Source organism: Microcaecilia unicolor, chromosome 6 (genome assembly GCF_901765095.1).
Source record: "Microcaecilia unicolor chromosome 6, aMicUni1.1, whole genome shotgun sequence".
NCBI classification, from domain to species: domain Eukaryota; kingdom Metazoa; phylum Chordata; class Amphibia; order Gymnophiona; family Siphonopidae; genus Microcaecilia; species Microcaecilia unicolor.
In genome coordinates this window covers 74,421,265-74,439,578 of record NC_044036.1, presented here as the reverse complement: position 1 = coordinate 74,439,578, position 18,314 = coordinate 74,421,265, and the positions used below count along the sequence as shown (strand labels likewise).

Genomic DNA, 18,314 nt, shown 5'->3' with positions numbered 1-18,314 from the left:
TTGCCCTACACAGACCCTGCTTGAGTACCTTCTACACCAGTCAGAGTCTGGTCTCAAGACCAACTCTTTAAGGGTTCATCATAGCACAATTAGTGTTTATTATCAACGTGTAGAAGATAAGGCCATCTCTGGCCAGCCTCTAGCTCTCTTCATGAGAGGTTTGCTTTTGTTAATGCCCCCTGTCAAACCTCCACCAGTGTCATAGGATCTCAATTTCATTCTCAGCCAGCTGAGCACTGAATTCCTGCCATCTGAAGTACTTGACCTGGAAGGTCATATTCTTGGTGGCTGTTACTTCAGCTCATAGAGTCAGTGAGCTTGAGGCCTTAGTGGTGGATGCACCTTATACTAAGTTTCATCACAACAGAGTAGTCCTCTGCACTCATTCCAAGTTCTTGCCAAAAGTGATGTCAGAGTTCCATCTGAACCAGCTGATTATCTTGCCAACGTTCTTCCCCTGACCTCATGCCCATCCTGGCGAAAGCAGATTTCACACCTTGGATTACAAGAGATCATTGACCTACTACATGGAGCAGACCAGGCCCTATAGACAGTCCTCCCAACTTTTTATTTCTTTTGATCCCAACAAGATGGGGGTTGCCATTGGGAAACGCACCATTTATAATTGGCTGGCAGATTGCATTTCCTTCACTTATGCCCAGACTGGCCCTAGAGGGTTATGTCATGGCTCATAATGTCAGAGCCATGTCTGTTTCAGTAGCCCACTTGATGTCAGCCTCCATTGAAGAAATTTGCAAGGCTGCGATGTGGTCTTCAGTCCACACATTCACATCACATTACTGCCTTGAGCAAGATACCCGATGTGACAGTCTGTTCGGGCAAACAGTGTTTGGGGTCTAGAATCCACCCTCCTAGGCACTTTTTTTTTTTTTTTTTTTTGTTCCAGGCTGTGCTCTCATTCAGATTGTATACAGTTTCAGGCTAATCTGTGTTATGTGCTTGCCATTGTGAGGCCCAGTTGACCACTGTTTGTTGCTCTTGGTGAGCCTGGATGCTAGGGATTCCTTACTTGTGAGAATACATAAGCCTGCTTGTCCTCAGAGAAAGCAAGGATACTTACCTGAAGCAAATATTCTCTGAGGGCAGCAGGCTTTATATTCTCTCAATCCCTACCTCCTCCCCTTGGAGTTTTTTTCTTTATTATTTTTACTTTTTTGCTGTAGTATAAAACTGCGGAGACTGCGTTCTCACTGCAGGTGGGAAAGCACTCATGCATGTGCAGTGGAGCGTGTCTCGCACTCCACAAAGCTCTGCTTATGCTTTTCATATGTTCCGGACCGGGTGACGCATGTCGGCATCAGCCACTTGTAAGAATATAAAGCCCTGTCCTTGGAGAATACCTGCCACAGGTAAGTATCTTTACTACACAGTCATTCCCACCTCCCCAAGAGTTGATTTTAAGCCATATACTGAGTTACCTCTGCAAGATTGAACTGTATGTGAAGGGACCGACATGATCAGAAGATTTTTCTACTAGCGCTATAGAAATGCTAAATAGTAGTAGTAGTAGTAGGTTCTGAGCTCTCCAGTGCACTACTGTTTCTGACGTTGTTGGATATGACCCTCATTTTTTGTGTGTTTTATTTAACTTTGTATATGTGGAGAACACCAGTTACCAGTAAGAACTTTACTTAGCTGTGTTCATTTTCAATGGCTGGTGTTTTTGATATTTCTAAATGAGAATTTTTTGAAGAATCACTTTCACTTTTGGGGTGAATGGTCCAGACTTTTCAGGCTTCTCATTTTTGGAGAACTTTAGTTTCTATATGATATTCCTGGTTTCTATATGATATTCCTGGAAGTTATTGAAACATTGGTAGTCAGTGTCAGTTGTACGGATGCAAGTATCAGCAAGTAAATGATGAGTCCAGGTTTAGTAAAATGTGCATTTACTTTCTCATGGTTTTAATCTGTATTGCTTTATTTTGTTTATTTTGTATGATTCCTCTTATTTGCTATTTGATTTGTATCATTGCAATACATTATTTCTTTGTTTAGGTTTAAATGACCTTGCTTCTGAAATTGCTAGTTCTCCTGGGCCATTTAGGAACACTGTGATGTCAAAGGCTGCACAAACACATAAGTTGAGGAAGTTAAGAGCTCCATCCAAATGCAGAGAGTGTGACAGCTTAGTGGTATTCCATGGAGCAGAGTGTGAGGAGGTTAGTATCCATTTCTATCTTGACATCTGAGGAATGCTGTTTGAGCAGAGTGTTTCTCAGTCTGAGGAATCTAAATGCAAATATCTGGGATCTGAAATTTCAATGTCTGATTTAGCTGCCGTTACGGATAACTTTTATAAATTTTTAGGTGCCTATGCTTATTTTAATTTTAATCTAGAGTCTTCAGAAAGGGAAGGGGCATTCTTAGAAGCAGCTATATGACCACAGAACATGCTTATTGATATAGAACAGCATAAGCAAGTTAACCCATTAGTGCCCAATGTTCCCATATGTGGGAACAAATATGGGAACATTGGGCACTAATGGGTTAAAAGCACCTAATTGATTTGCCAACCCTTTTCTGAGATATTTGTGTGGCTGAAACCAGTGGTGTAGCCAGAAGGCAATTTTTGGGTGGGCCAGCAGGTGGGATGGATTGGCACTAGGGTTGCCAACTTTTTGTAAGAGTAAAACCTGCCACCTGATGCACCCATACCCTGCTCCTGCCCCACTCCCAATGATTTCAATGACGGTAGCAGTGCAAGCTTCGGTTGCTGCAGGCCACATTGAGGGTTAGGGAAATTACAAGAGAGTGCACTCTTAAGCCCCCTCTTAAGCACAGAGCCCCCTGGCCCTCCCCCAGCAGTGAGTGCAGAGCAAACTGGGACATTTCCCCATAAGACCCACGGTATAAAGACTTTTTTGTTTCTAGTGTAACCTCATTAACAGATATATTGTAAAGTAATAAAAAAATCTATAAAACAAAAAGTCACTCAAAACCTTAGAGCAAATCTACCATGCCAGCACTAACTTCCAAAACAAGGATCCTACCTGTGATATTTTAGGGCCCTAAAATATCAATACATCTATTGGGAAAACTGAACAAGCCAAATTGCTGCAGAATGCTACTTAGAAAATTCATGCTAAATCAGCTCAACTTGAAAGTACTCATCATAGTTCGTTCATTGTTTCTGCTCCTGCTCACTGGAATTCCCTCCTACTATCTTTAAGGTCTGAATTTTCCTTTATGAACTTCAGAAAAGCTCTAAAAACCCGGTTGTTTAAACAAGCTTTCAGTTAACAAGAGGAGAGAGTTTGGTTGTCATACTGCATTGTTAAATTCCCCTCTTTTCCCAGCCTTGCTTTTGTACTATCCTCCCCACCTTTTCTTCCCCCACTGATACTTTCAGATTTGCCTGATTGTGTTTCTGCTAAGTGAAATTGCCTGTCCTGTCCATTATTGTAGTTCCTTTCTGAATCTGTTTTTTTCTTTTTAGCCTGTAAACCGCCCAGATCTGCATGTCAGCTTGTATGGTATAGCAAGTGTAAATAAATTATAATACTTCGGTCATACACAACACAAATGCCATATACAGACTGTGACTACAAACTATAACCACAAATTAAGCCGAAACTCCAAGAGGCCAGACGTTGCATGTAGTATAACTCCAGAGAAATAGAAAGAGATGCATTTCCTCCTATACTGTACAAAATATAAAGATGGCATATACCAGGCATGGTACTGGGGGAGTTGCAACTAGGGCAACGAAGTATTATAATTTATTTACACTTGCTATACCGTACAAGCAGAAAGCCAAGGACAGGTCATACACAACACAAATGCCATATACAGACTGTGACTACAAACTATAACCACAAATTAAGCCAAAACTCCAAGAAGCCAGACGTTGCACTAATGGGTTAAAAGCACCTAATTGATTTGCCAACCCTTTTCTGAGATATTTGTGTGGCTGCATGTGTTTTTGAATAGTTTTGTGACATCTGCAAATTTAATCACCTCACTCATCATCCCGATTTCCTGCATGTGTTTTTGACAATTTTTGAATAGTTTTGTGTCATCTGCGAATTTAATCACCTCACTCATTGTTACGATTTCCATGTCATTTTATAAATATGTTAAATAGCACCAGTCCCAGTACAGATCTCTGTGGTAGGCGCTCATGGACCCCACGACTCGACCCCACTTCCCCCAGAGACGTTTAAAAACTTCCCTGGTGGCCCAGTGGAACTACTCTACCCCTCCCGGCTCCCACCCAAAGCAAAAAAAAGTCCCTGGTGGTCCAGTGGATGCCACACTGCCCTCTACATCCCCTCTCAACCCCCCCTTCCCGTACTATCAAAAATTGCTTCCTCCCCTCCACGTGCCTTTACAGTTGGAGGGCAGGAGCAACGCCTCCCCCCTCCTGCCTTTGGGCCCGCATTCTCAAAATGGTGGTGCCCAGTGCATCTACTTACAAGAGAGATCATATGATTGGGTACCATACCATGTACAATCTTAAAAAATCAAACATCCCAGTTTAAATAATACTCTCCCCTCTTGGAAGCCAGTGTAGCTTAATGAAGTAAGGTGTGATCCTGTCTGACTTCTTCAAAGAAAAAAAATCAGCTGCGTAGACACATTTTGAATTGTTTAAATCCTTCTTAAAATTGGTTTGATAAACCCAGGTAAACAATAATACAATAATCTAGCTTACTTAGCATTAAAGATTGAACCACAAGCCGGAATAAATCCTCCCACAAATACTTCCGAATACTTCTTAATTTCCTCATAGTACAGAAAGAACTTTTCAGAAGAGAATTAACTTGATCTTCCATGGATAATTTGTCATCTAAGGTAACACCTAGAAGTTTCACTGAGCAATCTAACAAACAGATTTCACCATAAATTTTGAGATTTAAATCCATAGTATGGTGGGAACCTACTAACAAGAATTTTGTTTTCGCTGTAACTTCAAGTAGTGAGAGGTCATCCAATCTACAGTTAAGGAAAAACAATGAGAAATATTTTGATGAATAGCCTTTAACTCACCAGTAACTGGAAAAGGTATAGATATATCATCTGCATACATGCAAACAGAATAACTTCCCCTCTCCAGACATCTACCCTATGAAGACATTAAAACATTGAGCAGTACTTGCTATAAGAGAGATCCTTGCAGTGCACATGATGGTGGAGACCATCTATCTGACAACACTCCATACATTCTAACTTGGTATGATCTATAAGATAGAAATCCCTTAAACCATGAGAGTACTTTTCCAGTTATTCCAAAACTATCAAGAATTTCAAGTAGCACTTTATGATCAACAAGATTAAATGCGCTAGAAAGATCTAATTGCATGATAAGGGCATTTTAGTCGCTATGATATCGTTTCTCACATACAGAGCTACTCCTTCACCTTTACAATCATCTCTATCCTTCCTAAATAGATTGTAGCCTGGTATGTTTGCGTCCCATTCATGGGAATCTTTGAACCATGTCTCCATGATAGCAACAATGTCTAAGTCTGCTTCTATCATCAGGGCTTGCAGATCATGAACTTTGTTGCTTAGACTGCGAGCATTTGTGGTCATCGCTTTCCAGCTACATTTCAGTGGCAATCTCATCTTCTGTTTAGTTTTTTCTTTAGTCTCACTTCCTGCTCTGTTGGTAAGAAATGATTTGCTAAGATAGTTGTTTTCATTACTACTGTCACACCTTGTCTTCAGCTGAGGGTGACCACTGGAAGTGACCTGCCTTCATATGCCACACCCTCCTTATAGTTTAAACGCCTAGATACATATTGTCTGAATTTCTCTCCAAGGATTTTTTTTTCCTGCCACAGTGAGATGCAGTCCATCATTACTATAGTCTTTTGTTTTTCCATGTATTTGCCCCATCAATCCTCACCTAAAATCTTCTTGATGACACCAGGCTTTGAGCCACCTATTGAAATTCTCTTTATTTTGTAAATGTTTATCACCCTTTCCAAAAGCAGGTAGTACTTCAGAAAAGTATAAGTCCCAATGAGTGAGCCAGGTCCTCTATCAAAAAATTTCTGGGGTAAGCACCATCACGGTTTGCTAAAATAATCAAATTCAGTTTGATACAACAGTCAAATTCACAAACTCAGCTGGAAGCTAACTTTTCTCCTGTAAATCTAAATATTCCCAATAATTATAGCAGTCTCTGCAATGTAAAAGCAAATTAAGCCAGTTGTAAGGCTAAAGCTGCTTTTTTTTACCTAGGATTAGCAATGGAAAATAAACCTGACAGAACTTGTCCACAGTATAGTAGGCAAAGTTAGAATGTTACAACTAGGATTAGCAGGGTAAAGGACAAGAAACTGTTTGAAAAGCCTATGCTCGCTACTATCAGAGCTAGGCAGAAAGGGAGAGAGAGGGTTGGTTTTTTTTTTTGTGTGTGTGTGTGTTTTTTGGGGTCTGGGTTAGAAGATAGAGAAGTAACAAGTAGAGTTTCTGTGCTGTAAACAGTGCGCAAACCTGACTGTGAATTATGTAATGTCAAAATAATCTAAAAAAATTTACTGTGGGGTCACCAGACCTTCCTTTATAAAATAAAGTAGAGGAGTGTGGTAGCCGTGTTAGTCCACTCTTAAGGTTATCAATAGAAATCAAACAAAATATGGAAAAGAAAATAAGATGATACCTTTTTTATTGGACATAACTTAATACATTTCTTGATTAGCTTTCGAAGGTTGCCCTTCTTTGTCAGATCGGAAAAAATTAAATGCGCTAGAAAGATCTAATTGCATGATAAGGGCATTTTAGTCGCTATGATATCGTTTCTCACATACAGAGCTACTCCTTCACCTTTACAATCATCTCTATCCTTCCTAAATAGATTGTAGCCTGGTATGTTTGCGTCCCCGATCTGACAAAGAAGAGCAACCTTCGAAAGCTAATCAAGAAATGTATTAAGTTATGTCCAATAAAAAAGGTATCATCTTATTATTTATTTACGGTTCATTTCTACCCCACATTTTCCCACAAATGCAGACACAATGTGGCTTCCATGAATTACAAAAGTTAAGAGATACAGCACATGAATTTAGCAGTAGAATAAGGATAAAATGTTAACAGCAATTAGGATGACTAAACAGCAGAGTCACTAATGGAATACACTTGTTCAAAAAGGTACGTTTTCAGCAGCTTCTTGAAAAGAGGGTGGTCAGCTTGCGACTTTAGGTACAGGGGAAGAGTGTTCCAGGTCTTCGGGCTGGAGTAGTGGAAAGTGGAAGCAAAAAGAAGCTTGTATTTAACACCCCGGCAAGATGGATAATGGAGTTGTAAAAAGGTGCGTGCTGTAGTGATGGCATTTCTAGGTGGGAGATCTATTAGAGGAATCATATATTCCGGAGCTAAGCCATAGATTATTTTATGTGTCAAAGTACAGATCTTGAATGCAATTCGTTCTCTCACAGGTAGCCAGTGTAGGTTGAAACGTAGGGGCTGCGCAGAAACCCAGCGCGGCTTGCCCAAGATGAGTCTTGCAGCAGTATTCTGGGCAGTCTGGAATTTCCTCAGTAGATGCTCCTGGCAGCCTGCATAAATCCCACTGCAGTAGTCCAGGTGAAACAGAACTAGCCAGTGAACGAGAGTGCGGAAGAGCTCTCTGGTGAGACAAAACCTAACACGCCGCAGCCTCCACATAGCATAGAACCATCCGTTTGGTGACCACTCGCACTTGCGGATCCAGGTGCAAGTTAGGGTCCAGCTCAACACCCAGAAGTTTAAGGCTCTGTGAAATAGGGAGGGTCTGGTCTTTAATGACAAGGGAGTTGGTGGAAAATCTGGCATGGACGGACGAAAGCACAAGACACTGAGTTTTGTCTTTGTTGATCTTAAACCGGAATACCTCGGCCCAACGTTCCAAGACAGAAAAACTCACTTCGATCAGATCTGTGATTTCATCTAATGAAGTATGGAAGGGGATGGAGATGGTTATGTCATCTGCGTAGATAAATGGTTTCAGGCCTAGGTTTGCTAGTGCGGTGGCAAGGGGAAACAGCATGATATTGAATAGCGTTGGAGAAAGGGGCGAACCTTGGGGAACCCCACAAGAAGCTTTCCAAGGTGCAGAATGATCTGGAGTGCCTTTGACTTGGTAAGTTCTTGTTGACAGAAAACCCTTAAACCAGTGTAACACGCACCCTCCGATGCCTAGTGTGTCTAGTAGATGTAGTAAGATGGCGTGGTCCACCATATCAAATGCGCTGGACATGTCGAACTGCAACAGTAAAATTTTCATACCAACAGAAATGTCCCGTTTAAAATCTAACAGGGATTTATTTTCTTTTCCATGTTTTATTTTGTTTGATTTCTATTGATAACTTTATAAAATAAGAAATTGATGCCATAGGTCTGTAGTTGGCAGTATTTCTCTTGGAAGCCTTCAGATTCTTCGTTTATTTTTTCGTTTATTTTTGTTGCCGTGTTTTCTCTTTAGTTTTTCTCAAAAGAAAAAAAAAACGCGCTGTATTTGTTTTCCCTCGTCTTTTAGCGGGGGCGTCGCGTTGCGGCCTTGTGGCCACGCGGTCGATTTCTTTTCGAGGTGTGGTTTACCGCCACCATTGACGACTTTGATTTCGCCGACGCGATTTTTCCGTCGATGTCCTCGAAGGTCCCGAGTGGATTTTCGGTGCGGCCGGCCTATCTCGCAGACCGACGCTCACGCTTGGTGCCTCCAGTGCCTCGGGCCGGAGCACGATACCAAGTCGTGTACTTTGTGTCTTGGTCTCCGGAAACGGACTCAAGTAGCGAGGCAAGTTCTTCGGGACCGTCTTTTTGGAACTTGCGCCGGCCCCTCAACGGCATCGGTGTCGACGGCCGGTTCTTCGGTACCGGTATCGATGTCTGCGAAATCGGCACCGATGGCATCGACCCCAGGAGCACAGGTCCCGTCGGCCCGCCGGTCCTCCGGTGATGGCAGGGGTGAGAGGCTGCGTGGGCAATCGGCCCCGGTCACTCCCTGTACCCAGGGCCCTCGGGACCCCGAACCCTGTCGGACCCGGTCCCTCGAGGCCGAGGGGGATCGACCTCCTCCTCCTCCATTCCACCTAGCGCCGATGATGGGCATCGCAAGAAAACAAAGAAGCACCGTCATCGGTCGCCCACGACGCATCCGGCTCCCGGCGCCAGGGATGAGTCGACGCCGAGGAAGCGGCAGCGTCGAGAGGAGAGGTCCCCCTCTGTAGTAGAGGTACCGCCACGGCAGGGTGCCAGCACTTCGGTGCAGTCTCCTGGACCCAAACAGCTTCCGGCACCGACACCTCTACCGGCCCCCTCGCCTTTCCCGACAGCGGGCCTGGACGAGTGCCTCCGAGCCATCCTTCCGGGGATCCTGGAAGGGCTGATGCGCCAGACGGTGCCGGGGGTGCTTGCGCCGTTGATGGCGGCGCCAGCGTGCTCTAGCCCGGTGCCGAGGCCTTCGACACCGACGCCACTTGCGGCACCGGTCTCGACCGCCACGCAGGTGGAGTCCCCGTCGATGGAGGGAGCTTCATCCCCGCCGGCGCGGGAGTCCACCGCTCGACGACGCCACCGAGGTCTCGGTGCCTCGACGTCGAGCTGGGCCCGGTTGAGGACTGAGCTGCAGGAGCTCATGTCCGACACCGAGGAAGAGGCCTCATTGGGGGAGGAGGAGGACCCCAGATATTTCTCCTCAGAGGATTCTGTGGGCCTTCCCTCCGACCCCACTCCTTCACCAGAGAGGAAGCTCTCGCCACCTGAGAGCCTCTCCTTTGCCTCCTTTGTTAGGGACATGTCTATTTGCATTCCCTTTCCTGTGGTCTCTGTGGATGAGCCGAGGGCTGAGATGCTCGAGGTCCTCGACTATCCATCACCACCTAGAGAGTCCTCCACGGTGCCGTTGCATAATGTCCTCAAAGAGACACTGCTTCGGAACTGGTTGAGACCATTATCTAATCCCACCATCCCCAAGAAAGCAGAGTCCCAATACAGAATCCACTCGGACCCAGAGTTAATGCGGCCCCAACTGCCTCATGACTCAGCGGTCGTGGACTCTGCTCTCAAGAGAGCACGGAGTTTGAGGGATACCGCTTCGGCGCCCCCGGGGCGGGAGTCTCGCACTCTGGACTCGTTTGGGAGGAAGGCCTACCAATCTTCCATGCTCGTGACCCGCATCCAGTCTTACCAGCTCTACACGAGCATCCACATGCGGAATAATGTGAAGCAACTGGCGGACCTGGTCGACAAGCTCCCTCCGGAGCAGTCCAGGCCTTTTCAGGAGGTGGTCAGGCAGCTGAAGGCGTGCAGAAAGTTCCTGTCCAGGGGTATATATGACACCTGTGACGTGGCATCTCGTGCTGCGGCCCAAGGTATAGTGATGCGCAGGCTCTCATGGCTGCGTGCCTCTGACCTGGACAACCGCACCCAGCAGAGACTGGCTGACGTCCCTTGCCGGGGGGATAATATTTTTGGTGAGAAGGTCGAGCAGTTGGTGGACCAACTACATCAGCGGGAAACCGCCCTCGACAAGCTCTCCCACCGGGCGCCTTCAGCATCCACCTCAGCAGGTGGACGTTTTTCCCGGGCCAGGCAGGCTGCGCCCTACGCCTACAACAAGCGTAGGTACACCCAGCCGGCCCGAAGGCCTCATCAGGCACAGGGACAGTCCCAGCGCGCTCGTTCCCGTCAACAGCGTGCGCCTAAGCAGCCACGATCAAAGTGTCCGTACCGGACGATCTGCCAGTCGGAGGGAGGTTAAAACTTTTTCACCAAAGGTGGCATCTTATAACCTTATAACCTCCAACCAGTGGGTTCTCCAAATAGTGCGGTGCGGATACGCCCTGAATTTGGCCTCCCCTCCACCAAATTGTCCTCCGGGAGCTCAATCCTTCAGCTCCCAGCACAAGCGAGTACTTGCAGAGGAACTCTCCGCCCTTCTCAGCGCCAATGCGGTCGAGCCCGTGCCACCCGGGCAGGAAGGGCAGGGATTCTATTCCAGGTACTTCCTTGTGGAAAAGAAAACAGGGGGGATGCGCCCCGTCCTAGACCTGAGAGGCCTGAACAAATTCCTGGTCAAAGAAAAGTTCAGGATGCTTTCCTTGGGCACCCTTCTGCCAATGATTCAGAAAAATGATGGGCTATGTTCCCTGGATTTAAAGGACGCATACACTCACATCCCGATACTGCCAGCTCACAGACAGTATCTCAGATTCCGCCTGGGCACACGGCACTTTCAGTATTGTGTGCTGCCCTTTGGGCTCGCCTCTGCCCCAAGGGTGTTCACCAAGTGCTTTGTGGTGGTTGCGGCGTATCTACGCAAGCTGGGAGTGCACGTGTTCCCATATCTCGACGATTGGCTGGTCAAGAACATCTCAGAGGCAGGAGCTCTCCGGTCCATGCAGTGCACTATTCACCTCCTGGAGCTGCTGGGGTTTGTGATAAATTACCCAAAGTCCCATCTCCAGTCAGTCCAATCTCTGGAATTCATAGGAGCTCTGCTGAATTCTCAGACCGCTCAGGCCTTCCTTCCCGAAGCGAGGGCCAACAACCTCCTGTCCCTGGCTTCCCAGACCAGAGCGTCTCAGCAGATCACAGCTCGGCAGATGTTGAGACTCCTAGGTCATATGGCCTCCACAGTTCATGTGACTCCCATGGCTCGTCTTCACATGAGATCTGCTCAGTGGACCCTAGCTTCCCAGTGGTGCCAAGCCACCGGGAATCTAGAAGATGTCATCCGCCTCTCCACCAGTTGCCGCACTTCACTGCACTGGTGGACCATTCGGACCAATTTGACCTTGGGACGCCCTTTCCAAATTCCACAGCCCACGAAAGTGCTGACGACGGATGCATCTCTCCTGGGGTGGGGAGCTCATGTCGATGGGCTTCACACCCAAGGCCTGTAGTCCCTCCAGGAAAAGGATCTTCAGATCAACCTCCTGGAGCTCCGAGCGGTCTGGAATGCACTGAAGGCTTTCAGAGATCGGCTGTCCTGTCAAATTATCCAAATTCGGACAGACAATCAGGTTGCAATGTATTACATCAACAAGCAGGGGGGCACCGGATCTCGCCCCCTGTGTCAGGAAGCCGTCGGGATATGGCGTTGGGCTTGCCAGTTCGGCATGCTCCTCCAAGCCACATACCTGGCAGGCGTAAACAACAGTCTGGCCGACAGACTGAGCAGAGTCATGCAACCGCACGAGTGGTCGCTCCATTCCAGAGTGGTACGCAAGATCTTCCGAGAGTGGGGCACCCCCTCGGTGGACCTTTTCGCCTCTTAGACCAACCACAAGCTGCCTCTGTTCTGTTCCAGACTACAGGCACACGGCAGACTAGCGTCTGATGCCTTTCTCCTCCATTGGGGGACCGGCCTCCTGTATGCTTATCCTCCCATACCTTTGGTGGGGAAGACCTTACTGAAGCTCAAGCAAGACCACGGCACCATGATTCTGATAGCGCCTTTTTGGCCCCGGCAGATCTGGTTCCCTCTTCTTCTGGAGTTGTCCTCCGAAGAACCGTGGAGATTGGAGTGTTTTCCGACTCTCATCTCGCAGAACGACGGAGCGCTGCTGCACCCCAACCTTCAGTCCCTGGCTCTCACGGCCTGGATGTTGAGGGCGTAGACTTCGCTGCGTTGGGTCTGTCTGAGGGTGTCTCCCGTGTCTTGCTTGCCTCTAGAAAGGATTCCACTAAAAAGAGTTACTTTTTCAAGTGGAGGAGGTTTGTCGTTTGGTGTGAGAGCAAGGCCCTAGAACCTCGTTCTTGCCCTGCACAGAACCTGCTTGAATACCTTCTGCACTTATCAGAGTCTGGCCTCAAGACCAACTCAGTAAGGAATCACCTTAGTGCGATTAGTGCTTACCATCTTCGTGTGGAGGGTAAAGCCATCTCTGGAGAGCCTTTAGTCGTTCGATTCATGAGAGGCTTGCTTTTGTCAAAGCCCCCTGTCAAGCCTCCTGCAGTGTCATGGGATCTCAACGTCGTCCTCACCCAGCTGATGAAACCTTCTTTCGAGCCACTGAATTCATGCCATCTGAAGTACTTGACCTGGAAGGTAATTTTCTTGGTGGCAGTTACTTCAACTCGTAGGGTCAGTGAGCTTCAAGCCCTAGTAGCTCATACTCCGTATACTAAGTTTCATCACAACAGAGTAGTCCTCCGCACTCACCCTAAGTTCCTGCCAAAGGTGGTGTCGGAGTTCCATCTTAACCAGTCAATTGTCTTGCCAACATTCTTTCCCAGACCGCATACCTGCCCTGCTGAACGTCAGTTGCACACATTTGACTGCAAAAGAGCATTGGCCTTCTACTTGGAGCGGACACAGCCCCACAGACAGTCCGCCCAATTGTTTGTTTCTTTCGACCCCAATAGGAAAGGGGTCGCTGTCGGGAAACGCACCATCTCCAATTGGCTAGCAGATTGCATTTCCTTCACTTACGCCCAGGCTGGGCTGACACTTGAGGGTCATGTCACGGCTCATAGTGTCAGAGCCATGGCAGCGTCGGTGGCTCACTTGAAGTCGGCCACTATTGAAGAGATTTGCAAGGCTGCGACGTGGTCATCTGTCCACACATTCACATCACACTACTGCCTCCAGCAGGATACCCGACGCGACAGTCGGTTCGGGCAGTCGGTGCTGCAGAATCTGATTGGGGTTTAAATCCAACTCCACCCTCCAGGACCCGAATTTATTCTGGTCAGGCTGCACTCTCAGTTAGTTGTTCTTCGTAGGTCAATTTCTGTTATGCCCTCGCTGTTGCGAGGTTCAATTGACCTGGGTTCTTGTTTTGAGTGAGCCTGAGAGCTAGGGATACCCCAGTCGTGAGAACAAGCAGCCTGTTTGTCCTCGGAGAAAGCGAATGATACATACCTGTAGCAGGTGTTCTCCGAGGACAGCAGGCTGATTGTTCTCACCTACCCTCCCTCCTCCCCTTTGGAGTTGCGTTTTGATCATTTTTGCTTGTCATTCAACTGAGCGGGAATGGTCGCGCATGGGCGGGAAGACGGCCACGCATGCACGGTGGGCGTGCCCTGCGTGCGGGACCGCTCGCAAAGTTTTGTTCTGGTTGGTGGGGGCTGCCGTGGACGTCAACCCAGTCGTGAGAACAATCAGCCTGCTGTCCTCGGAGAACACCTGCTACAGGTATGTATCATTCGCTTTTCCCACCTGTTTGCAGGCTCAATGTGGCTTACAATTTTCCGTCATGACTTATGCCATTTCAGAGTACACAGTTGGTAATATATATATATATATATATACATGGATAATATCATGAATAGGTAAAAAGGGAAAACATACAGTTGGTATCGTAAATAAACATGAATTACATAATAAACTATATATAGGGAGAAAATAAACCGATTATTAAGTAAATGATGGTGAATTACGGTTCCAATTATGAGTCCTTATGGTATGTCATGTTAAAGAGATGTGTCTTCAGTGCCTTACGAAAGTTAATTACATTGTAAGTTATTTTCAGGTCAAGTGATAGAGCATTCCACATTTGCGAACTCAAGTATGAAAAGCTGGATGCATGTATTAAGCGATATTTTAGGGTCGGGAGGGATGGGCGGGTCTTTGGATCTGATACGACTCTGTCTAGTGGGACTTGTCTACTGACATCTCAGGCTGCCTTGGGCCAGTTGATTCACTCTAAAACGCAATTCAAACATGCGTGGGATAAGCATAAAGGAATCCTGTGCAGAAGGAATGGATCCTCAGGAGCTTAGTCAAGATCGGGTGGCAGAGCTGGTGGTGGGAGGCAGTGCTGGTGGTTGGGAGGCAGGGATAGTGCTGGGCAGACTTATACAGTCTGTGCCAGAGCTGGTGGTTGGGAGGAGGGGATAGTGCTGGGCAGACTTATACAGTCTGTGCCAGAGCTGGTGGTTGGGAGGCGGGGCTGGTTGGTTGGGAGGCGGGGATAGTGTTAGGCAGACTTATACGCTCTGTGCCCTGAAGAGCACAGGTACAAATCAAAGTAGGGTATACACAAAAAGTAGCACATATGTTATCTTGTTGGGTAGACTGGATGGACCGTGCAGGTCTTTTTCTGCCGTCATCTACTATGTTACTATGATCCCCATATGTTCTTGCTCCCATTGGCATCCTGGCTTCAAAATGGTGAGTGTGACCCCTCGCAGTAGTCTCACACTGCTACCGCTAGGGGTCATGCTGCCAAATAAGTGTATTCCCTTATTTGACAGCTTAATCTCCAGTAGTACCACAAGATTGCCGCTAAGGGTTAAAGCCACTACTTTAAACTTGGGTACTGGGGGGGGGGGGGGTGCGCAGAAGATTCTGGAATTGTTCCTGCCTGCCTCTCTTTCCCCCCCCCCCCCCCCCCCCCCCCCCAATAAAGTCCAGAGGCTTTCTTTAGTTGATGTCCAGGGCAATCTGTGGAATGTCTAGTTGCATTTAGTGCATCACAGCTAAGTGCAAGCACTGTATATTTCCATATACTACAGCTCATTACCACTGTTTCAAATTGTGGAATTTATCTATATTATTTTTGCAGTACTATGTTGAAGGCCCAGAGATTTTCTGCTTCTTTACCTCTTATGTTTAGGTTTGGGGTGTGTTTGAGCGATGATGATGAGCTTTTGATATATCTCCTGGGAAAGTAGTTATCCCTTTGATTCTCTTGCCTAAGGTACAGGTGATGGCATGCCCTTGTTCTAGGGCAAAAGTGGTAGATGCTTTATTGCAGCTCAATCAGATGTAGTTTTTTGCCATCAGTCAAGCACATTCATCTGAACTTCATTAAATGATGTATCTATTAAGACAGTTTTTCTTTTGTTGCCTTATGTTCAGCTAGGAGGATTTTGGCGTTGTAGGCCCTTGTCTATAAGGACCACTATCTGTCTTTCAGCAAACTTGGTTACCATTTATAAAATTCCTTCTTTTCTGCAGAAGTGCTTTCTCCATTTCATCTGAATCAGATAGTTTCTCTTCCTCCTTTCCAGAAGTCTTTCAACAGAGGATTAGGTATCACCCTGCATAAACTGGATGTTTGCAGGACCCTCATCCATTTTCTGGAGGTCACTAATTCATTTTGCAGATCAGATGTTTTTTTTGTTTGTGGCCTGCATAAGTGGCAGTCAACTTCTAAGTCATTTCTAGCACATTGGATCAAGGTAGCATATATTCTTAACTAAAAAGTAATCCCACAAGGTCTGTACAATCAAAAGCTCAAGCAATTCTTAGGTGGAAGCCAGAACAGTCTCTCCAGAGGATATTTGTTTGGTGGCTACTTGGTTGTCATTGCATTTGTGCATTAGGCTTGATACGGTTGATATCTGGGCTAAGAGGGACAATAACTTTGGCAGGGCCATTTAGAGGGAGCTTTGTCTTCCTCCTGCCCTGAAGGATAAGCTTTGGTATATACCTTACTAATCTGGACTAGTCTAGCAAGATAAGGAAGGTAAAGTGTACTCTTACTTGATAATTTCCTTTCCTTGAATCCTGTAAAACCAGTCCAACGCCCACCTTGGGTTTTAGAAAATCCTTTGGTGTTTTTGCATGCCTCTGCTTTATAAATAGTTTTGGAAGGGTATTTGGGGGGTTATCTTTTCTACCACTACTTATAGCTTTGGTATCAGCAGACTTACTGCACCATTTGTGATGTCATTGGAATCTTCAGGTGGGGGAGGGGGGGGTTCTGTGCCTCCATCTGCTGGTAAGAAGACATAACGCTCTAGTCTGGACTGGTCCAACAGAATTCAAGGAGAGGAAATTATCAGGCAAGAGTAACTCACCCTTAGTCTGTGATGTGTATAAGCATACTTGGGATTGTGTTATTACAGTATTTATACTATTTCAAAAGATTTCTTATATAAAGTTTTTAAAAAGGGGGTGGGGCCTTCAAGAAACAAGTGAGAGATTTTCCTATCCATTCAATTGAAGGTGCCTAGGATGCAGAGAACTTTCATTATTTTTGGAGTTGCTTATATCTTTCTGAATTCCTTAGAAGATTTTTGTCATCCAATTTAATCACTTTAGTGTGGGGGATTGAGCAAAACTCCTAAATACTGGAGAAAAACTACTTTTGCCTTTAAATTATATATTGTTACAAAATACTGTATGTTTAGTAAAGATTTTTAAGTTTGTTTTATTATTCAGTTTTAGGTAGTTTGCTCACTGCTTACAGTGAGAGTTAGTGAAAAAAGAATGCATGAACTTTTCCACTAGATTGGAATTATTCATGAGTATTACTGTGTTACTATAACAATGTTAGATCTTTCCCATTAACTAAAGTTAGTCATCAGCTTGCCTGTCCTGTTTTTGCAGCATTTGTGACTGCTTCTATGAATTGTTCATATCTTTTTTTTTTTTTTGTTTGGCGTTAGTGCTATCTTGCTTGCCACAAGAAATGCCTAGAATCATTGGCCATTCAGTGTGGGCACAAAAAACTTCATGGGAGGCTTCATTTGTTTGGTGTGGAGTTTGCTCAAGCTGCTAAAAATGCTCCTGATGGCATTCCTTTCATCATCAAAAAGTGTACCTGTGAAATAGAGAACAGAGCCATGAATGTCAAGGTATGTACACAATTATTTAAAAGTGTAGTGATAAATACTTAAAGCTTCCAGCTTGTATTTGTCTTACTAACCCTTTCATCATTTTTAATTATGTTTTCTATTATGCAATCCTTTCAAAGCAGAATTAAGATTTTGTTTGTGAAGATATTAGCATTTAAAGGTTTTGGTAATTCTGTCCTATTGATGATTTTTTTTTTTTTTTTAAACCCAAAGCCAGATCTTTACTACTCATGAGTAGCAGTTATCACACTGCTGCTGCTCTGTGGCTCTCTAAAGTTTCTTTTCATTTGCTAAGGCAGATATGGATTCAGGTTTTTTTTATTGGCCCCAGTACTTAGTTTCTTAGTGTTTCTTTCCTAGGGTTTTGAGCAGAATCCTAGGTTTTCTAAAGATTTTTGTCCTTGATGGTTCCACAGACTACAGTTTTTTTTTCTCTGATACAGCCACAGCAAGTAACTCACATAGCCAATTTTTTTGCCTCACTCATTGTATGAAGAAGCAAATGTCTTCACTTTGATGTTGTCATATCAGATCAGTAGACAAGGAACTTCAAATTCTGCCCAAAGTGTAAACAAGTGTTGTACCATCACCAGCTATCATGAGATTTAAATGTCTGGAACAAGGCCACAATGCCCACTCGCTGTAACACTAAGATCTTTATCATTCCTTGGTGACAGAAGTAGATGAATCTAGAGACTCGAGGGTTGTGTCCCTCTACCAGCAGGTGGAGATAGAGAGCGCTGAATTGAAGTTCTATATGAGATGTCATGCTTCTAGCTCAGTCAGTATTCTGTATCTCTAGCAGGCAGATGGACATTCCCATATGC

The 18,314-nt window shown here is 45.6% G+C and overlaps 1 protein-coding gene across 3 annotated transcripts in view; it reads left to right on the top strand.

Moving 5' to 3' along the window:
- Positions 1-18,314, top strand: part of ARHGAP29 (Rho GTPase activating protein 29) — a 321,071-nt gene that overhangs the window by 268,850 nt on the left and 33,907 nt on the right. For all 3 annotated transcript variants that reach the window (XM_030206020.1, XM_030206021.1, XM_030206023.1), the window contains 2 exons: positions 2,020-2,183; positions 17,299-17,487. In XM_030206020.1, the coding sequence (XP_030061880.1) occupies positions 2,020-2,183; positions 17,299-17,487 (353 nt within the window). The remainder of the gene's footprint in view (positions 1-2,019; positions 2,184-17,298; positions 17,488-18,314) is intronic.